This window comes from Mus musculus, chromosome 7 (assembly GCF_000001635.26).
Source record: "Mus musculus strain C57BL/6J chromosome 7, GRCm38.p6 C57BL/6J".
Taxonomy (NCBI): Eukaryota; Metazoa; Chordata; class Mammalia; order Rodentia; family Muridae; genus Mus; species Mus musculus.
The window spans coordinates 26,917,141-26,939,530 of record NC_000073.6 but is presented as its reverse complement, the minus strand read 5'-3'; the positions used below and the strand labels follow the sequence as shown (position 1 = coordinate 26,939,530).

At 44.0% G+C, this 22,390-nt stretch overlaps 1 protein-coding gene and 2 pseudogenes across 4 annotated transcripts; 2 read left to right on the top strand and 1 right to left on the bottom strand.

Moving 5' to 3' along the window:
- Nucleotides 1-117: 117 nt before the first annotated feature.
- Nucleotides 118-7,900, top strand: Cyp2a22 (cytochrome P450, family 2, subfamily a, polypeptide 22). 4 transcript variants are annotated; one of them, XM_006539859.3, is made up of 9 exons: nt 118-348; nt 629-791; nt 1,303-1,452; nt 1,664-1,824; nt 3,046-3,222; nt 4,632-4,770; nt 5,215-5,402; nt 5,911-6,052; nt 6,896-6,985. In XM_006539859.3, the coding sequence occupies exons 1-9, from the start codon at nt 172-174 to the stop codon at nt 6,910-6,912; spliced, it is 1,314 nt and encodes a 437-aa protein (XP_006539922.1). In that variant the 5' UTR covers nt 118-171; the 3' UTR covers nt 6,913-6,985. The 4 variants fall into 4 exon arrangements, with proteins under 4 accessions (XP_006539922.1, XP_030098310.1, NP_001094937.1 ...); NM_001101467.1 differs by lacking the exon at nt 6,896-6,985 and adding an exon at nt 6,999-7,900 and having other exon boundaries at nt 145-348; XM_030242449.1 differs by lacking the exons at nt 118-348; nt 629-791; nt 6,896-6,985 and adding an exon at nt 6,999-7,358 and having other exon boundaries at nt 1,366-1,452; nt 1,719-1,824.
- Nucleotides 3,868-22,152, bottom strand: LOC115486453 (annotated as a pseudogene).
- On the top strand, nt 20,192-20,758 carry Api5-ps (apoptosis inhibitor 5, pseudogene; annotated as a pseudogene).
- Nucleotides 22,153-22,390: the final 238 nt, after the last annotated feature.

Sequence of the window (22,390 nt, the reverse complement as noted above, 5' to 3'; positions counted from 1 at the left end):
GTTGTGGGTGTTGCAACACAGACAGAGTCCATGTAAGGAGATAGAATTGCAATCCAAAAGACTCAACTAGGTAAATAGGAGCAAAGGCCATCTTCTGCCCATTCTGTCCCTGGGCGTATAAAGGTAGAATCTCAGCCTTGGCTATCAGCCTGTCAGTCCTCACTGGCCATCATGCTGGGCTCAGGGCTGCTCCTCGTAGCCATACTGGCCTTCCTGAGTGTGATGGTCTTGGTGTCTGTCTGGCAGCAGAAAATCAGGGGGAAGTTGCCCCCAGGACCCATTCCTTTGCCTTTCATTGGAAATTACCTGCAACTGAATAGAAAAGATGTATACAGCTCCATCACACAGGTATCACTGGATGAAGGGATGGATGGGACATGGGACACAGACAAGAGTCTGTGTGATTGCAGACGTTTTGTGTCAGAAAATTCACAGAATAATCCAAAGTCTCTTACTAGTGGGGTTTAGAAGGCTCTGGAGCTATTTCAAGACTTTGGTTTGTTTTCTGTTTGTTTGTTTGTTTGTTTGTTTTCAAGCATTTCTTTGTAGGATATCACATAATCTGACCTCTGTACTGGTCCAGTTAAGTGAGTAAGTCCTCTAACAGCCCCTATTTCCCCCACATCAGCTCCAAGAGCACTATGGCCCTGTGTTCACCATCCACCTTGGGCCTCGCCGGGTTGTGGTGCTATATGGATACGATGCAGTCAAAGAGGCTTTGGAGGACAACGCTGAGGAGTTCAGTGGACGAGGCGAACAGGCCACCTTTAATACACTCTTCAAAGGCTATGGTGAGGAGGATCTGAAATCTGTGATTGTAGACAGACTTTTTTTTTTTTTTTTTTTTCTTCGAGACAGGGTTTCTCTGTGTAGCCCTGGCTGTCCTGGAACTCACTCTGTAGACCAGGCTGGCCTCGAACTCAGAAATCCACCTGCCTCTGCCTCCCGAGTGCTGGGATTAAAGGCGTGCGCCACCACGCCCGGCTGTAGACAGACTTTTGCTACTTTGTGGGCTCTTCTTTCTTCCACCCTTCACCCTCTTTGCCTATTAACCTTCTAACACTAGGCAGGAGAGAAAAAGAGAGAGAGATGAACAGGAACAAATTTAGCAGATTTTTTTTAATTAGGTATTTTCTTCATTTACATTTCCAATGCAGGGTCTGTTTTTGTATATTCTGTGTTCTTTCCATCTCTATCCATCTGTCTCTCTTCTTTTCTCTTAGAAGCCTTTTCCAGTGTGGACCTGGTCCTTCCTTAGCCTCAGTCTACTTCTCTCCAACCCTCATGTTTTTATCTTTACAGGTGTGACATTCAGCAATGGGGAACGAGCCAAACAACTCAGACGCTTCTCCATAGCCACACTGAAGGATTTCGGCTTGGGCAAGCGAGGTATGGAGGAGCGCATCCAGGAGGAGGCAGGCTGTTTGATCAAGATGTTGCAGGGCACTTGTGGTAAGCAAGAGACCCTTAAGTGTTTGGGGAAGAGAAGTAACATCCCCTGCACCAAGAGGGCTGTGGAGAAGGAGGGTGGGGAAGACCACCTACCAAACCATCCCCGAAATCTGGTGCTGAGAGTTTGGTGCCTCACTCCAAAGCCCATACCATCTTCTAGCTCTTCTCCCTCATAATTCCAATGTCTTCCCAACAATGTCACTCATCTCAGGAGCCCCCATTGACCCCACCATGTACCTGAGCAAAACAGTCTCCAATGTCATTAGCTCCATTGTCTTCGGGGACCGCTTCAACTACGAGGACAAAGAGTTCCTGTCACTGCTGCAGATGATGAGTCAAATGAACCAATTTGCTGCTTCACCCACAGGTCAGGTAACAGACTCCAGCTCTGCCAATTGCACTTGCAGTGTCCCACATTGGCCATACCCACAAAGGGCAAGGACCACCCCAACTCATATACCCAGAAACATAAGCTCCCCTCAAAACCAGCCTTTACCCTCAGACAATTAACCTTTACATCAGAACTCATGGGAGCTATCGAGTACTCAGAACCTAATGACATCTGGATACCTTAAATAGCCTGAGAACAAAGCCCTCTACTTGGCTGTCTTCTCCATGCAGGTTTCCCCAGCTTAGTCTCTAACAAATCTTCTGTATTGTCCTCCTGAAAGTTGAGACACCTGCCCAAGGGAAACAAGTGACCACCTCAGGTCACCTCCTCCATTCCTGAACACCTACCTGGTTCTGCAAAATCAAGGCCAGTAAAGTTATTCAGCCCATACATGCTGCTCTCCCAAAATATCCCATTGGCACAATGGCACAAAAGTCATCTGCTTGTCCCATGTGAATTCAGGAATGAGTAGACAGGCACCTCAACCAATGACTGAGCGCAGACCTCAGGACAGACTGTTTTCCCAAACAACGATATGAGTGTCTCCCAGCCACACACAGCCTACATCAAAACAATGTCTGATAGGTGTGTACACACCTTATACCCTGAACCATCCCACACTGAAGTCCTGACTATGTAGAAAACAGGTTCTAATCCCAAACAAGTATCAAGACAACTAAATTCAGCCCTCCCGGATGCCTAGACCTCTAGATTCACGAGTCACTGTGACACTCTTTCCTGAATGCTAGAAGCCTGGAGTCATGGTCTGATCCAAAAATCAGTTAAATAGTTGAATGTCTACCAGTGTCCTCTTTGGAGCCACCTCATCTGGACTGTAAGACAATGACCTTCATTCTTTAAATCGCTTCAGCGACAGGTCAGTGGTTTAAGAGCATGCACTTCTCATCCCGAGGTTCTGAGTTCAGTTCCCAGCACCTATTACATCTCACAGCTCTAGGAAATCTGGACTTCAGACACCTGTATTCATGCACACACACTTAATTAAAAGTAAAATAATAATAAATAACAATAACCACAAAATGAATGTAAAGAGTTCTTTAAAGAATAAAGTTGCTGTTTATTGTAATCCAGCCTCACATACATACATTAGTACATGGATGGATGCCTTGAGACAAGTCCCACTCCCACTGGGTGTTGCTACTGACACGTCTCATTCCCATCTTTTCTCCCCCCACCCCCAGCTCTATGACATGTTCCATTCAGTGATGAAGTACCTGCCCGGACCACAGCAACAGATCATCAAGGATTCTCATAAACTGGAAGACTTCATGATACAGAAAGTGAAGCACAACCACAGTACCCTGGACCCCAATTCCCCACGAGGCTTCATTGACTCCTTTCTCATCCACATGCAAAAGGTTATCACAACATCTGGGGATGGGACATCTAAACCAGGGCAGCTGGAAATCACCCTAGAAGAGGAGGAACAGAGGTCCATTAAGTCCCCATGATGCTCCTCACAGAGTCGATCATAATTAAACATCACTCTTCTATTTGTTGAGCCTTCCTTATGTAAGCCAGCGTATGGGCAAGCAAATTAACATGCTAACCAATATCCCAGTGTTCCCCTTTGAGACACTGTTATCAGTGCATCCTGCTATTTGCCTAGTTATCATGCACTGAAGCTACTGTTGAAGATCCTGTGGAGCTTAAATTTCACAAAGAGTGAAAGTGTGCCCAGAGTTGCATGCTGACTTCATGCAGCCAGAAAACCATGCACTCTTGCCTCTCTGTGGCTCTCAGGCTTTTGCTCTTGGCCATGTGCTTTCCAGCATTTCATATCTCCATTAGGAAATACACATTAATACATATCAGTGGGCTAGGCAACTTAAGTGTTTTACTTGATATCAAAGGACTTCTTTCACAACTGAGAAGAAAGGACATAGAATTCTATTGCACATGAAGGTCAAGGGTCTGTTTAGGGGCTCTTCTATGAGTTGAGGGAGGAGAGAATGAAGTTTAAACTCTGATCTGTGTCTCAGATCTATCTCTAATAACACACTCCATCATGGCATCTGGGTTCTTTCTCACAGTCCTTACCCCTCACTGTCTAAATATCCCAACCGTGACATGAGTGGCAGACAGTCAGTAGACAGAGAAGTGAGCAAAGCTTCTCATCCAAACCCAAGGCTCCACACAACCTTGAGATTACCTTTCCCATAGTTGTCTGGACCCTTTGAGAATAAGATCCAAAGAAAAGTCCAGAAATGGTGCCTGTTGGGTCACTCTCCTCCATGAGGAACTTAATCCACAGTTGATGGCTATTGAGAGAAGAGGAAATCATACTCCTTAGTGGTGTGGCTACTAGTAAATTATCCTTTCTCAAGTAAAGAACCCTTTACCCATACTCATGCAGCCAAGCCCAGTTATAAGCAGTTGCCCCCCCAAAACCCCCCAAAAACAAAAAAAACCCAGGAAAATAGGAAGGAGGCTTATTAGGGATAAGAAAGAGTTCCACAAAGTGGAAAATAGAAGATAATAGAGGGAAATATGGTTAAAGTGCATTTCACATATATGTCTAAAAAATGAGGACTCAAGGTTCAGTGGGTGTGGAAGGGGATTCATCTGGGAGGGGGAGAGGTGTGAATATATTCACAGTAAAATAAATGAAATTCTCAAAGAGTTAATAAAAATATTTGTAAAAAAATGACTAGAAAGTTTTAGAAAATTAAAATCCTTAATGTTCCCCAAGAGGATGACAAACTGATAGATTTGTGTTCTCTCTCTCTCTCTCTCTCTCTCTCTCTCTCTCTCTCTCTTTCACCAGGAGAAAAATTTTAATTCAGAGTTTCACATGAAGAACCTAGTGATGACATCATTGAACCTCTTCTTTGCTGGGTCTGAGACAGTCAGCTCCTTACTACGATATGGCTTCCTGCTACTAATGAAGCATCCAGATGTGGAGGGTAAGGCTGGCTGTGTGACAGGGAAGAAATTGGGAACTCCAGATGCTCCAACTTTTTCCAACTTGACAATGACCCTCACCTTTCCCAGGTCCCTGGATGCTCAGATATGCCCTGCTATGCAGAGACAAGAGCATATTAAATGCACAAACAGAGTTCTCACTAACAGTTACAATATTAGACATTCCCAAATTGATTTTCCACTGGCTGCCAGATCCTTGCTCTCTGGTCCCTGGCCTGACTCCTTCTTCTCCCCACCATGATTCTGTCATGAAAAGGATAAAATGACCCTGCCCAACATTTAGATATGGAAATATGTTTTCAATGGCCTATATGCATGTCACTTACAGAGACATGTACTACATACAGTGTTACACATATGAACTATTGCACCTGCTTTGAGGCTCCTGGACTTTTAAAAACACCCCATCACCCCTTGTCTTCCAGCCAAGGTCCATGAGGAGATTGACCGAGTGATTGGCAGGAACCGACAGCCCCAATATGAGGACCATATGAAGATGCCCTACACCCAGGCTGTGATCCATGAGATCCAGAGATTTTCTAACTTTGCTCCCTTGGGCATTCCTCGAAGGATTACCAAGGATACTTCCTTCCGTGGCTTCTTCCTCCCCAAGGTATAGCCATGGACATCAGGAGGGGCCTTCAGCCCACTTCCTGATGCCTCAGGGCCCCTTTCCATCTACAGCTATCTAACTCCACTCTATTCCCCCAACTACTATGTCAGCCTCACCAGGGTCCTCTGATTAGACAAATTATTGTCACCTCTCCTAGACTTAGTGTCTCTGGAGATTTACATGTCCCCAACTTCTTGTTCCATCCTTTGAACTCCAAGTTCTATCTGCTCCTCTGCCTTGCTATCTTCCAATATCTCAACTCCTAAGCCAGAGGCAAAGGCCTGGTGTCACTCTAGCAGCCTGTCTCAGAACATGAACCCCATGGAGCTCAAATCTCCTACTCCTGGTGGCACACATCACATCACCTCAAAACTCATACTCCCTAATATCCCTTACTCAGGAGACCCCCAACTCTGTGCCTTTCAGATCTCTTCAGTTAGATCCTAACACCTTTTGTGGTCCTTTCTCCATTTAACCATCTTCTTAAACTCCATCTTCCCTCTTCCAGGGCACTGATGTGTTCCCTATAATGGGTTCTCTGATGATAGATCCAAAGTTCTTCTCTAGCCCCAAAGACTTCAACCCACAGCACTTCCTGGATGACAAGGGACAGTTGAAGAAGATCCCTGCTTTTCTGCCCTTTTCCATTGGTAAGAAAACACTGGGTTACCAGACCACTGCTCACACCAACAGGGGTAGCTCATGTCAGCTCCCCTCTCTGTGATACAGCCTAGCATCAAGCCAACCAGTTGCAACCCCTGGACCTCCCAAGCATCAGACATCCTAGATGCCTATCAACGGGTCAGTGGGATCAGTGATTTCTTTCAGAGAGCGGGGGGTGGGGGGGCGCAGTTTTTAATGCAGTTTTAAATGAATTTTTGTTTCCTTTTTAAAAAAAATTATTTAATGTTCACTGGCGTAAAGTTGTCAGATACCTTGGAACTGTAGTTACAGACACTTATGAGCTACCATATGGGTGCTGGGAATTGAACCTGGGTCCTTTGGAAGAGAAGACAGTGCTCTTAACCACTGAGCCATCTCTCCAGCCATATATTCAGTCTCTTTAAAAGAGGACAACAGTCAAGTGGTGGTGGTACATGTCTTTAATCCATGCACTGGAAAAGCAGAAGCAGGTAGATCTGTGAGTTCAACACCAACCTGGGTCTGTGTAAGTTACAGGACAGCAAAGACTACTCAGAGAAAACCCTGACTTAAAAAAACTAAAAATAAATAAATAATAGATAGATGATAAATAGATGCATATGTACATACATGTGTACTTATATACGTAGATGATAGATAATTAGATGAAGAAATGAGTGAGGCCACAGCAGAGCATTCACATTGGAAATATAATTGGTAATTGGTAGAGTAAACATCTAGACTTCTCATTGTTCCAGCCTCCCATGGGTTACCCCACTTTGTGTGTAGGAACATTGGGGTTCTGAGAGACTTAGGAGCCTTTCCTAATGATCCCTCACACTCCACTGTAGAAACCCCTTCTCCCTAAGAGAACACGGCTGCACACTGGGTACTGAAGCAAGGCATCAGTGAGAGCTGCCTCCACGCCTGTGCTCTTCCCTCTCTCCTCTTCAGGGAAGCGATCCTGTTTGGGATACAGCCTGGGTAAGATGCAGCTGTTCCTGTTCTTCACCACCATCTTGCAGAACTTCCGATTCAAATTTCCAAGGAAACTAGAAGATATCAATGAGTCCCCCAAACCAGAGGGGTTTACCAGGATCATACCAAAGTACACCATGAGCTTCGTGCCCATCTGATTCTGGGTTGAGCCAAGGTGGATCAAGAGGGAGGGAGAGCCTGAAGTGGTGCCAGAAGGAAGGTGGAGTGGAGAGAGAAGATGAAGGGGTTAAGAAGGGACCACGTGCATGGAAGAAATAGAAGACTACTCACCTTGGTAAAATTGTAACAGTAATAATAAAAAGAAAGAAACACCTAGTGGGCAGCAGTAACAACAGCTGTCACTCATCCAGAAAGGGTCACTCGCCTCTGCAAAACTGTCCCATCCTTCTCTCATTCAGTACTCGAAACAAGAGCAGTGTGTTCCCAAGCCCAGTGTACAGGTCGCAAAGATGAAGCTTACAAATTTGAATCTAAACTGAGGTTTAAAAATTTCAGGTTAGCTAAGTCTGAGGCATGGCACTCTATCCCCAGCATTCAGAGGGAGGGGAACATGAAACTCTAGGAGGCCAGCCAGGATTACACAATGAGAACTTATCTCAAAAAAGCAGCAACAGCAACAAAAACATCGTTTAAATTGCATTCTCATAGACCATAAGAGTCCAGCACGTACTTAAACACACAGATTTGTATCTACAGCCATTTGGTCAGGTTTTTCGTTCTTTTTGTTTTGTTTACCGATTGTGTTTTTCTTTTTGCTTTGTACATCACTGTTAGGGACATTTAATTTGCATTTACTTAGTAGTGTGGGTAGTAGAACATGCCATGGGTCACATGTGGAAACAAAAGAATGATTTTTGGAAGTGTCGTCTCTCCTTACAATACTTGGATCCCAGAACTCAAATTCAGGTGGTCAACATTGACAGCAAGCACTTCTACCCACTGAGACATCTAACTGCCCATTTAGGCAGTTTAAGCACTCCTTCCTTCCTTCCTTCCTTCCTTCCTTCCTTCCTTCCTTCCTTCCTTCCTTCCTTCCTTCCTTCCTTCCATGATGATATATATAATATATATCTGGGGCTCAGTATATATATATATATATAGTAGCTTCCTTCAGACACTCCAGAAAAGAGCATCAGGGTTATGAGCCACAATGTGGTTGCTAAGATTTGAACTCACAACCTCTGGAAGACCAGAGGTCTTAACTGCTCTTAACTGCTGAGCCATCTTTCCAGCACTCTTTCTCTCATATATATATATATATATATATACACACACACACACACACACTCTATCTGCATGTTCACCTGCATGCCAGAGAAATCACATGATCATATTACAGATGGTTGTGAGCCACCATATGGTTGCTGGGAACTGAACTCAAGACCTCTAGAAGAGCAGCCCATGCCCTTAAATCCTGAGCCATCTCTCCAGCCCCCTAGACAGTTTCTTAATGTCACCCTTTCCTCAAATGAAACAACAAGGACTTGGGATATTATTCTATACCCTGAATAATCCTGTCTGACGTGTTTTTCCATAGCCCTGGCAGGCAACTGATCTGGCTCCAACACATACTTTCCAACAGTCTTGCTTTCTCACATACACCTTAATCACCTGAACACCTGTTGTGCCTCACCCCCTGTGAAAGGTAAGGCCACTGTGTCTGACTTAGTCTGAGAGATAAAAATCACTTGGACAGAAATCCAGGAGAACATTAAATTATCATAGATCAGCAAGCATGTGTGTGTTCATGCATAGAGTGCACATGGCTGTGTGATTGCCCATATGCCCATGTACTCTGCATGAGTTTCATGGGTCTCTGGGGCTCAGCTAAAAGGCCCAGAAAAAAGTCTTTGAATCTCCTGCCTGCTCCCACATGATTCAGTGTAAAACCTATACATCAGTCTGGGATCCCTTTCTTCATAAACTAAATGCTGCATATAGGAATGAAGAGATATCTTATCATATTAAAAAGATTGCCACTTGTGATAGCTATTCTTGGCTGTCAACTTGATCATATCTGGAATTAACTAAAGCCCAAGGACTGGGCACACCTATGAGGAATTTTTCTTGACTGAATCATTTGAAGTGAGAAAACACATTCTAAATTCAGATCTTTGGAGGTGAAAAGGTTTACCTTAAATCTAGGCCATATCTTCTATGTCCTAGATAGAAAACATGGAAGAAGGAAGCTCTTGCTCTTTGGCTGTTTGGCAGGTCTCATTCTCACTAGCAGGTCTATTCCTTCACTGGCATTAGAAACTACTTCTCTGGGATTCCAACACATGTAGAAGACTACATGAGACATCCAGCCTCATAAACTAAACAACTAGTGTATTTGTGGACCCTTTGATGGAAGACAACCATTGTTGGATTTGCTGAACCACAGCTTCTAATCCAATCATATATTATATACACACACATATATTATACATATAGAATACATATTTGTATTTATATATTATATATCTAATTTATATATATTTATGTTACACATGTAATATAAGTAATATAATATAGAGAGTGTGTGTGTGTGTGTGATTCATTCTCTCAGTTCTGTTTCTCTAGAGCAGTGGGTCTCAACCTTCCTAATGCTGGACCCCTAAATACAGTTCTTCATGCTGTGGTGATGCCCAACCACAAGATTATTTCATTACTACTCCATAACTGTAATTTCTAGTTATGAATCACAATGTGAATATATGATACACAGGACATCTGATATATGATCCCTATAGGACGTGTGGTCCACAGGTTGAGAACCACTGCCTAGAGAACCCTGAGTAATACATAAATGGTTCTAGGGTAACAGAAGTATAAGGATAGATTTTTAAATATCTGGAACAAGCTTTTAACTTGCCAACACCTATAGTTACTGAAGTCTCTCATAGGAGCTTGGAAAATACAGAAAGCCCAAGATGTGTGCTATTTAACAAACTCTGAAGACAAATGTTTTTGATTATCCTAATTCACCTATTGTGAGATGCAAGGAATCTAGTTATTCTGTACATAAAACTTTTGACAATTTGTGGGAAAGTAAGGAAATGATGATGTGGGTTGGTTGCTTCTAGGATCTCTGGATAAATTGACCAAGGGGGGAAAAAAACAAGCTCTGTGATAAAATTAACCAATTCCTAGCATCTCGGAATACTGTGAAGGAAAACAACTAAGTTATAATATTGACCAGCTCCAGGTGCACATAACCTGTAGTGGCTATTCCTGGTTGTCAACTTGACAATATTTGGAATAAACTACAATCCGGAATTGGAAGGCTCTCCAGTGACCCTTATCTGGAGGCTTGGAGATCCTTATCTGGATCTTGGTTTGAAGATCTTGAGCCATAGTGGCTATGGATTCCAGAAGATTGAATCTCCGAGTTTAAGGAACACACCTTTAATCTGGGCTACGCCTTTCATCTGGGATTAAAGGTGTGGTGGAACACACCTTTAATCTGGGCTACACCTCTTCTGCTGGAGATAATATAAGGACATTGGAAGAAGGGAGTCTAGCTCTTGCTCCTGCTCCTTCGCCTGCTTGCTACGTGAGACTGAGTAACTGCTAGATCCTTGGACTTCCATTCACAGCTGCAACTGAACAATTGTTGGGAATTGGGCTGCCGACTGTAAGTCATCAATAAATTCCTTTACTATCTAGAGACTATCTGTAAGTTCTGTGACTCTAGAGAACCCTGACTAATACAGAAGTTGGTACCAGGAGTGGTTCTAGAGTAACAGAAGTACAAGGATGAATCTTTTAAAATACTGGAGTTGGCTTGTTGATCCACCAGCACTTTCAACTATTGAAACCTCCCCAGATTCTCTCCCTCCTGGGAGCTCAGAGAATTTTGAAGACCCATGGTTGAAACTATATTCCGAACTTAAAGAAGCTAATGACCTTGATTTTCTTAATGAATTAGGTGATTCAGTGCACAAAGCTTTCTACAAGATGGGGAAAAAATCGGAAAATGATTTTACTGGCTGGCTGCTCTTAGTATCTGTGGAAAAAATGATGAATGAAAGGAAGGAGTTGTGTGATAAAATCGAAAGGCTCCAGACACAAATAAACGATCTAAAAGTTGCTAAGTGTGTCCTTGAGGAGAATCTTCTCTCTTGTAGCAATAGAGCTCAAGTTGCAGAAAATCAAACAGAAACTCTCATTGTAAGGTTGGCTGAACTACAGCGAAAATTCAAGTCTCAGCCTCAGAGTGTGTCGACAGTTAAAGTAAGGGCTCTAATTGGCAAAGAATGGGATCCTACAACATGGGACGGGGATGTGTGGGAAGACCATGTTGAAGCTGAGAATTTTGAATCTTCAGATTCTCAAGGGTTTGCTCCACCTGAGGAAGTAGTACCCTCAGCCCCACCTCTTGAAATAATGCCTTCCCCACATGAGGAAATTAATTTTGCAGAGTCTGATAAACCAGCAATGACTTTCACTACGGATGTTTCTCAAGGCCCACCAATAGTTTCTTCTAGACCTGTAACCAGACTCAAAGCAAAACAGGCTCCTAGAGGGGAGGTAGAAAGTGTAGTCCATGAGGAAATTCGCTACACTACTAAGGAGCTTAATGAGTTTGCTAATTCATTCAAGCAGAAACCTGGTGAATATGTGTGGGAATGGATTTTAAGGGTGTGGGATAAGGGTGGAAGGAACATAAAGCTAGAGCAGGCTGAGTTTATTGACATGGGTCCTCTGAGTAGAGATTCTAGGTTTAATACGGAAGCTCGCATAGTTAAAAAAGGTGTCAAAAGTTTGTTTGAATGGTTGGCTGAGGTGTTTATCAAAAGATGGCCTACTGGAAATGACTTGGAGATGCCTGATATTCCGTGGCTTAGTGTTGATGAAGGGATTTTAAGACTTAGGGAAATTGCAATGCTAGAGTGGATATATTGTGTAAAGCATAATTGTCCACAATGGGAAGGTCCAGAAGATATGCCCTTCACCAGCTCTATAAGACGCAAATTGGTGAGAGGGGCACCAGCACATTTGAAGGGTTTTGTTCTTTCCCTTTTCCTTGTGCCAGATCTTAGCATTGGAGATGCTTCTGCTCAATTAGATGAATTAAATTCACTGGGTTTAGTTGGATTCCGAGGTAACAAGGGCCAGGTGGCAGCATTGAATCGCCGGAGACAAGGTGATTCTAGTTATTATAATGGACAGCGTAGACAAAAGAATGTTTATAATAACATACCCAGTAATGGTCAGCACAGGAGAGGTGAAATTTATAATGGCATGACTCGGTTGGACCTTTGGTACTGGCTAACCAATCATGGTGTTTCCAGGAATGAAATACATAGGAAGCCTACTGCATATTTGTTTGATCTGTATAAGCAGAAAAATTCTCAAACAAATGAAAGAAAGGCTACATTAGATCGTGGTAAACAGCCAAATGAAAGAAAGGCTACATTAGATCGTGGTAAACAGCAATCTCGGCCAGTGAATCAATTTCCAGACTTGAGACAGTTTGCAGATACAGAACCCCTTGAATGAAGGGGTGGCCAGGTTCCGCTGAGGATCTTGATAAGACACTCAAAGATTTTGCTGTTACCCTTTCTCCAGTTCTTCCCCAGAGGGACCTACGGCCTTTTACAAGGGTAACTGTACACTGGGGAAAAGGAAATAATCAGACTTTTCGGGGTCTGCTGGATACTGGTTCTGAGTTGACACTGATCCCAGGGGATCCCAAGAAACATTGTGGCCCTCCAGTTAAAGTAGGGGCTTATGGAGGGCAGGTGATTAATGGAGTTTTGACTGATGTCCGACTCACAGTAGGTCCAGTAGGTCCCCGGACACATCCTGTGGTGATTTCCCCAGTTCCAGAATGTATAATTGGGATAGATATACTCAGAAATTGGCAGAATTCTCATATTGGTTCCCTGAACTGTAGAGTGAGGGCTATTATGGTTGGAAAGGCCAAATGGAAGCCTTTAGAGTTGCCTCTGCCAAAGAAAATAGTGAATCAAAAACAGTATCGTATTCCTGGAGGCATTGCAGAAATTACTGCCACTATCAAGGACTTGAAAGATGCAGGGGTGGTGGTTCCCACCACATCTCCGTTTAACTCTCCTATCTGGCCAGTGCAGAAAACAGATGGATCATGGAGAATGACAGTTGATTATCGAAAACTAAATCAGGTGGTAACTCCAATTGCAGCTGCTGTACCAGATGTAGTTTCGTTACTTGAGCAAATTAACACATCTCTTGGCACCTGGTATTCGGCTATTGATCTGGCAAATGCCTTCTTCTCAGTACCTGTCCATAAGGACCACCAGAAGCAATTTGCTTTCAGTTGGCAAGGCCAACAGTATACTTTCACAGTTTTGCCTCAAGGATATATTAACTCTCCTGCCCTGTGTCATAATTTAGTTAGAAGGGATCTTGATCATCTGGATCTTCCACAAAATATCACATTGGTGCACTATATTGATGACATTATGCTGATTGGACCAAGTGAGCAGGAAGTAGCAACTACTTTGGACTCATTGGTAACACATGCGTATCAGAGGATGGGAAATAAATCCAACCAAAATTCAAGGACCATCTACCTCAGTGAAATTCTTAGGAGTCCAGTGGTGTGGGGCATGCAGAGATATTCCTTCTAAGGTGAAAGATAAGTTATTGCACCTGGCCCCTCCTACAACCAAGAAAGAAGCACAACGTTTAGTGGGTCTATTTGGATTCTGAAGACAACACATCCCTCACTTGGGTGTGTTACTTAGGCCTATTTACCAAGTGACTCGGAAAGCTGCTAGCTTTGTGTGGGGCCTGGAACAGGAGAAGGCCCTTCAACAGGTCCAGGCTGCTGTGCAGGCTGCTCTACCACTTGGACCATATGACCCAGCAGACCCGATGGTACTTGAGGTGTCTGTGGCTGATAGAGATGCTGTTTGGAGCCTCTGGCAGGCCCCTGTAGGTGAATCACAGAAAAGACCTTTGGGATTTTGGAGCAAAGCTCTACCATCATCTGCAGACAACTATTCTCCCTTTGAAAAACAGCTCTTGGCCTGCTATTGGGCCTTAGTGGAAACTGAACGTTTGACAATAGGACACCAAGTTACTTTGCGACCTGAACTACCCATCATGAGCTGGGTACTATCAGACCCTGCAAGTCATAAAGTGGGACGCGCACAGCAGCAGTCTATTATCAAACGGAAGTGGTATATACGTGATAGGGCCAGAGCAGGTCCTGAAGGCACAAGCAAGTTACATGAAGAAGTTGCTCAAATGCCTATGGTTTCTACTCCTGTTACAATGCCATCTGCTGCCAAACATGCGCCTATAGCCTCATGGGGTGTTCCCTATGATCGACTGACCGAAGAGGAGAAGACTAGAGCCTGGTTTACTGATGGCTCTGCACGTTATGCAGGCACCACCCAGAAGTGGACAGCTGCAGCATTACAACCCCTTTCTGGGACAACCCTGAAAGACACAGGTGAAGGGAAATCTTCACAGTGGGCAGAACTTCGGGCAGTACACATGGTATTACAGTTTGTTTGTAAGAAGAAATGGCCAGATGTACGATTATTCACTGACTCATGGGCTGTAGCCAATGGATTGGCTGGATGGTCAGGGACTTGGAAAGATCACAATTGGAAAATTGGTGAGAAAGACATCTGGGGAAGAAGTATGTGGATAGATCTCTCCAAATGGGCAAAGGATGTGAAGATATTTGTGTCCCATGTAAATGCTCACCAAAAGGTGACTTCAGCCGAGGAGGAGTTCAATAATCAAGTGGATAAGATGACCTGTTCTGTGGACAATCAGCCTCTCTCCCCAGCCATCCCTGTCATTGCTCAATGGGCACATGAACAAAGTGGCCATGGTGGTCGAGATGGAGGTTATGCTTGGGCTCAGCAACATGGGCTTCCACTCACCAAAGCTGACCTGGCTACAGCTGCTGCTGATTGCCAGATCTGCCAACAGCAGAAACCAACACTGAGCCCCAGATATGGCACCATTCCTCGAGGTGACCAGCCAGCAACCTGGTGGCAGGTTGACTACATTGGACCACTTCCTTCATGGAAAGGACAGCGTTTTGTTCTTACTGGAGTAGATACTTATTCTGGTTATGGATTTGCCTTTCCTGCACGTAATGCCTCTGCTAAAACCACCATTCACGGATTGACAGAATGCCTTATCTATCGTCATGGTATTCCACACAGTATTGCTTCTGACCAAGGAACTCATTTCACAGCCAGAGAAGTACGACAGTGGGCCCACGATCATGGAATACACTGGTCTTACCACGTTCCCCATCATCCTGAAGCAGCTGGTCTGATAGAAAGATGGAATGGCCTTTTGAAGACGCAGTTACATCATCAATTAGGTGGTAACAGCTTGGAAGGCTGGGGTAGAGTTCTTCAGAAGGCAGTATATGCTTTGAATCAGTGCTCAATATATGGTACAGTTTCACCCATAGCCAGGATTCATGGGTCCAGGAATCAAGGGGTGGAAAATGGAATAGTTCCACTTACTATCACCCCTAGTGACCCTCTAGGAAAATTTTTGCTTCCTGTCCCCATAACTCTAGGTTCTGCTGGCTTAGAAGTTTTGGCTCCAGAGAGGGGAGTGCTCCTACCAGGAGGTACAACAAACATTCCATTGAACTGGAAAATGTCCCCCTGGTCATTTTGGGCTTCTAATGCCCTTAAACCAACAGGCTAAAAAAGGAATAACAGTGTTAGGAGGGGTGATAGGTCCAGATTACCATGGGGAAATTGGATTACCTCTTCACAATGGTGGTAAGCAAGATTATGTCTGGAGTGTAGGAGATCCCTTAGGGCGTCTCTTAGTACTACCATGTCCTGTGATTAAAGTCAATGGGAAACTACAACAGCCTAATCCAAGCAGGATGACAAAGGACACAGACCCATCAGGAATGAAGGTATGGGTCAATCCTCCAGGAAAAGAGCCAAGACCTGCTGAGGTGCTGGCTGAAGGTGAAGGAAATACAGAATGGGTAGTAGAGGAAGGTAGTTATAAATACCAATTAAGGCCACGTAACCAGTTGCAGAAACGAGGATTATAAAGTACTATGAATGCTCACTGTAAATTTACTAATGAGTTTGCGATTGTACGAGGGATAGTTATATCATGTTAGGCGTATTTACAACCTTGTTATTGTTTCATGTGAACATGAGATATTATTTGTGTCAAGTTGACAAGGGGTGGATTGTAGTGGCTATTCCTGGTTGTCAACTTGACAATATTTGGAATGAACTACAATCCGGAATTGGAAGGCTCACCAGTGACCCTTATCTGGAGGCTTGGAGATCCTTATCTGGATCTTGGTTTGAAGATCTTGAGCCATAGTGGCTATGGATTCCAGAAGATTGAATCTCTGAGTTTAAGGAACACACCTTTAATCTGGGCTACGCCTTTCATCTGGGATTAAAGGTGTGGTGGAACACACCTTTAATCTGGGCTACACCTCTTCTGCTGGAGATAATATAAGGACATTGGAAGAAGGGAGTCTAGCTCTTGCTCCTGCTCCTTCGCCTGCTTGCTACGTGAGACTGAGTAACTGCTAGATCCTTGGACTTCCATTCACAGCTGCGACTGAACAATTGTTGGGAATTGGGCTGCCGACTGTAAGTCATCAATAAATTCCTTTACTATCTAGAGACTATCTGTAAGTTCTGTGACTCTAGAGAACCCTGACTAATACATAACCAGTCTAAAGGATTCTGAGTGCAGCCTGGAAAAGGATCTTCTCACCAGCCAGCCCTCACCAGCCCGCTCCAGAGGTCAAGTTGCAGGAAACCATACCAAAGCCCTCTTTATAATGTTGGCTGAACTACAATCGAAATTCAAGCCACAGTCTTGAGTGCATAGGCGGTTAAACTAAAGACATTGATTTAGTAGAGAATGGGACCCTGTAACTTGGGATGGAGCTGGATGGGAGGATCCCTTGAGGCTGAACCCTCAGATTCTCAAGGGCTTATTTCACTCAAGGAAAGAGTCTTTCTACCCTCAGCATAAGATGCACCCCTGTCCACACCACCTGCCTCTGACTGAAGAAATTAACCTCCATTGTCTTCAGTGACTTTCCCTGAAGGAAATCCCAGGCAAGACACACTGATGGCCTTCAGGACCCACCAATAATTACCTCTAGGCCCATAACCAGACTTAAAGCAAATCAGGCTCCTAGATGGGAGGTAGAAAGGTGTGCCAGGTCAGTAAAGAGAATAATGAATTTGCTAATTCATTCAAGCAGAAGTCTGGGAAATCTATGTAGGAATAAATTTCAAGGGTATGGAATCATTATTTAAGGGTGTGGAAGAAAGATAAAACTTGATCAGCTTGATCTATTGATAATGCTATGGCATTCGAATACACTGGGAAAGATGAAAAACTTAGAGTCAATTCAAACATAGATTAAATGAGTTTGTCCTTACAAAGGACAGCAGCATCAAAGCCAAACAGCATGCTCCGCAGAAGTGGAAATAAGGTAGACTTTATAAAGGCACATATCAGAAAGCTATGTGAAATCCACAGCTGGGCAGGAAAGTGTTTTACTTTCCTCGGGTTTTTTTCTTTCCCACTGTACATTAAGAAAAAGGCCCTTTTGTCCTTTTCCCATAGCATAAGCATATGCAGGGTTTACAGAAGCAAAGACAGTGTTCATTCACAGTCCATTTTCCATCTTATCTCTCCTGCAGGCCACTAGGGTCTCCTAGGCACTCCGGAGCAAAAGGTTAATAGGCCTTAACAGATGCCTGGGTCCATAATAGGTGTCTTAAGTCTTCACAGGGGACCTGTGTCAGTTATTACCCAGGTCTGAGCACTGATGGCCTGATGACTGGGATAGTGCAGTTCATTGTTGGGCAGGCAAAAAGAGAGGGCTGTCATGGTTAGGGCTAGCTGTCACATACCCACAATATGGAACCTCTGAGTGGAGATTCTGGATTTAATCTCAAAGCTCACACAGGTGTTTTTGCTTTTGCTTTTGTTTTTTTGAGTGCCAAATTTTTGTTTGGATGGTTGGCCAAAGCATTTGTCAAAAGATGGCCTACTGAAAAGGAGCTGGCGATGTCTGATATCCCTTGGCTTAGTGTTGTTGAAGAGATTTTAAGGCTTAGTAAAATTGCATTGGTTATGTGGGTAAACTGTAAAACCTAATCCTTCACAGTGGAAAGACCCAGAAGACAGGCCCTTCACTAATCCTCTAAGGTGCAAAACTGTCAGAGGGGCATCAGTACATTTGAAGAACTTTGTTGTCTCCCTTTTCTTTGTACTGGCCTTTGGGGTTAGATGTACTGCTCCTCAGCTGGAGGAATGAAATGGCAGAGCCCCAAAGTAGCAGGCCCAGGTGGTAGCACTGAATCACCAAAGGCAAGGTGATTGTAGCTATCGTAGTAGGCAGCTCAGCAAAGTAATGTTCATAATGACTTAGCCCATTAATGGTCAGCACAGGCGAAGTGATTTCTATGGAGGAGTGACTCATACAGACATTTGGTGCTAGCTAGTTAATCATGGAGTTTTCCAGGCATAAAATAGAGAAAATGCATGCTGTATTTTTTTAAGCATATAAACAGAAAAGTTCTCCGATCAAAGAAAGAAGGCTTCCTGAGACTCTTTGCTGCCTCACTCCTCATTTTCACAATTCCTAGTGGGAGGAATGTGACACTGGTTTTAGTGTGGTGCTAGAGAGCCCTAGAATACAGTGATTGCAACTGTAGTAGGGAGAGGGAGATGCAGGTGATGCTTCAGGGAACTATTTATTCACCAGCCTCTTCTACCAAGATAGTGGACTCTAAAATAAGATCATACATGTGAGTACACACACACATAAAATATGATCATATATGTGAGTATGCACACATGCATTCACACATACATACATAGATATACTCACATATGCACTCTCATAAACATACACAAACATACATACACTCATATATCACACATACATGCAGATACACATCCACACACATTACAACACACTCACACACAAACACACACACACACACACACACACACACACACACACACTCTTTCCAGACTAAGCCCAAGCAATGGTGGGTTGAATATTTTCTGTGTGCCAGTCACTGACTCCATTCCCATGATTTCATTCCTTTTCTGGAGTGGAACAAAGAGCACACATGGATGGCTTAAAACTGATGATATGCCAAATCAGTTTTAGGAGCTACAAGTTCAAAACCAAGGTTCAGCAGATCCATAGCATTTGAAATATGTATGTGAGAGTTCTTCCTTTCCTTCCCTCTCCTCTAATGACTGCAATGTCTGCAATTCCTGGGCTCACCCCTGAATCACTCCAGCCTCTGCCTTGTGATCACATGACAGGCTCTGTATGTGTTTGACCTTGTATATGTACTTTTTTTGTCTTTGTTTTGTTATGTGTGCACATATGTGTTCACATGGTAAATCTGGGCACACATATATTCAGGTAGTTATGCACACGTGTATTCATGCATGTGTAAGCCAGAGGTTGACATCAAATGTTTCCTTAACCAGTCTCTGCTTTCCCTACTATGGCAGGGTCTCCTGCTGAACCCAAAGTTCACAAATCCATCTAGTCTAGCTAGCTGTATTGTCCAAGGAATCCTGTCTCCACCTCCATGTCAACCTGACTTTTAGGTAGGTGTTGGAAATATGTTTCATTCTTCATGTTTGCACAGCAAATACTTCATCCATTGGGCCAACTCCTTAGATCCCTCATGGACACTTTCTCATAAGAACACAAGTCATACTGTATTAGAGGCCCCCCTACTCCAGACTGATCTCATTTTAACTATATCCTGTTTCCAAATAGTTCACACACTGAGGTCCTCAGGTTAAGCCAGTAATACCTAATACTCATTATCTTAGTTAGGGTTACTATTACTGCAATGAAACAGCATAGCCAAAGCAACTTGGGGAGGAAAGGGTTTTTATTTGGCTTACTCTTCCACATCACTGTACACCATAGAAGGAAGTAAGGACAGGAACTCAAGCAAGGCAGGAACCTGGAGGCAGGAAGTGATGCAGAGGTCATGAAGAGGTGCTGCTTACTGCCTTGGTCCCCATGACTTGCTCAGCCTGCATTCTTTTTTTTTTTTTAAGATTTATTTACTCATTTTATGTATACGAGTACACTGTAGCTGTCATCAGACACACCAGAAGAGGGCATTAGATCCCGTTACAGATGGGCAATTAAAGAGCTGCCTCAGTTTGCCACAGAAGAAAACCTTTAGAGAGTAAAAGATATTCTGACCCAGCTTTTGCAGATAGATGACTCTGCAGAATTTAATTTGATGAACAATGCTCTCTTAAGTATATTTGAGATGGATGCAAAAGAACATTAGGTGGCTTGTTTAGCCAGATTCTTCCATGAGAAGACAGTGTTAGAAAATGAGCAATTAAATTCCTGTCCACAGAACACAAGATGCTCCTAGATGAAGTGTTAACTAAGGAAGGAGAGGAGATCACTCTCACTGAATCCAAAATGACCCAAGAAGATGTGACTGGTGAAGTGTTTGTTTTGTTCATGAACATACTGTCTGGCTTAAAAAGCTTACAGGCAGTGAGTGGAAGACAGCAGCTGGTAGAACAGGCAGCAGACCAGACAGCAGAGCAGGCTGACCTGGAGCAGACCTTCAACCCCTCAGAGCCTGACTGTGCGGATAGGCTACTGCAGTGCACGTGGCAGGCGGTGTCTCTGTTCTCTAAACATGTCCATTCTACAAGGTGTGTGACATATTTCTGTGAGCAGGTTCCTTAGGGACCCATCCCATCTACAGACACCAAACCCCAACACTACTGCTGATGCTAAGAAGTGATTGCTGACAGGAGCCTAATATGGTTGTTCCCTGAGGGGTTCTACCAGCACCTGACCAATATACATGCAGATACTCACAGCCTAAGCCCAGGGACCCCAGTAGAAGAGTAGGGGAAGGACTGAAGGAGCTGAAGGGGATTGCAACCCCATAGGAAGAACAATATCAACTAAATGGACCACCCAGAGCTCCCTCCCAGAGACTAAGCCACCAACCAAAGACTACATATGGAGGGATCCATGGCTCCAGATACATATGTAGCAGAGGATTGCCTTATCTGTTATCAATGAGAGGGGAGGCTCTTGGTCCTATGGAGGTTTAATGTCCCAGCATAGAAGAATGCTAGAGCAGTGAGGTGGGAGTGGGTGAGTGGGTGGAGGAGCACCCTCAGAGAGGCAAAGAAAGGGATGGAAGGGTTCTGAAGAGGTAACCAGGAAGGGGAATATCATCTGAACTGTAAATGAATAAAATTATTTAAAATAATAATAATAACGTTTGTAAGACCAGGAAAGGGATACCCAGAAGACCAGGGAGACAGGTAGAGAACCACAGAAATGCAGGAAGAAACAGAATTCTAAAACAATCTAGAAAAGGCCACAGAGCAAATTAACATTGAACAGGCAAATGGATCAAAAGAGAGAGAGAGAGAGAGAGAGAGAGAGAGAGAGAGAGAGAGAGAGAGAGAGAGAGAGAGAGAGAGAGCGCTTTGAGTGGGCAGGCAAGTCAGGGAAGGCCATGGAACCTGCCACTGCACATCTGTCTGCCTACCTCCCACATGTGCTGTCATCCTCACCATAGTCTTTGAAGAACCAGTCCAAGAAAGCTTGCTCTCCACGGCCACTGAATTGCTCAGCCTGGTCCACCAGAGCCTCCTTTACTACATCATATCCCCATGGCACCACAGCAGAATGAGTCCCCAGGTGGACGGTGAACACAGGACCATACAACTCCCTGATCTGATAAAAGGAGAAGTTAGAGAAGCCATTGCTGGAACTGCCCGTGTCCTGATGTCAGGTATATAGATGCATTAGGATCTGGTGTCAAGCCTCTAACATATGTCTGCATCCTGACCTAGTCAGTCCTCTGCCTCAGAATCTGAGCCACACCAGGCATGCTCCACACCCCAAATGTACCATCTCTCTGCCCAGTACTACCCTTAAGAAGGAATCATAAAACTTCTTTGTGTCCAGTTCCAGAAAGTTGCCAAGGAAAGGTAATGGGGTGGGTCCTGGAGGAATCTTCCCTAAGACTTTCCTCTACCTCAACACAGACATTGTGATCATGGCAATGAAGCAGGTCAGAATAGCTACCAGGAGCATCCCAGAGGTCAGCATGGTGGCAGTGGAATGGACAGGCAGATGGTTATCTCTGGGATGGTGTATCTTTATACTCTAGGCTAAAGGGTGGCTCGGGCTCCTGTTTAATAATTATCTTTTTTTCCCTCCTAGCTATTGCCCTGTGTTGCCATTGCCTTGGTTATGAAACCAGCAGCAACGAAAGAGGAGGGGGTCACATGTAATGGATTTTAGGACAGAAGAAAAGTGTACCAGGCTTGCAGAATGGGATGAGAGT

What these genes read in the sequence shown, in the direction of transcription:
- Cyp2a22 (NM_001101467.1), top strand. Translation starts at nt 172, where the DNA reads ATGCTGGGCTCAGGGCTGCTCCTCGTAGCCATACTGGCCTTCCTGAGT. An exon ending in TATACAGCTCCATCACACAG is followed by an intron (nt 349 to 628) that starts GTATCACTGGAT and finishes CCCCCACATCAG; the next exon opens with CTCCAAGAGCACTATGGCCC. An exon ending in TTTTCTGCCCTTTTCCATTG is followed by an intron (nt 6,053 to 6,998) that starts GTAAGAAAACAC and finishes TCTCCTCTTCAG; the next exon opens with GGAAGCGATCCTGTTTGGGA.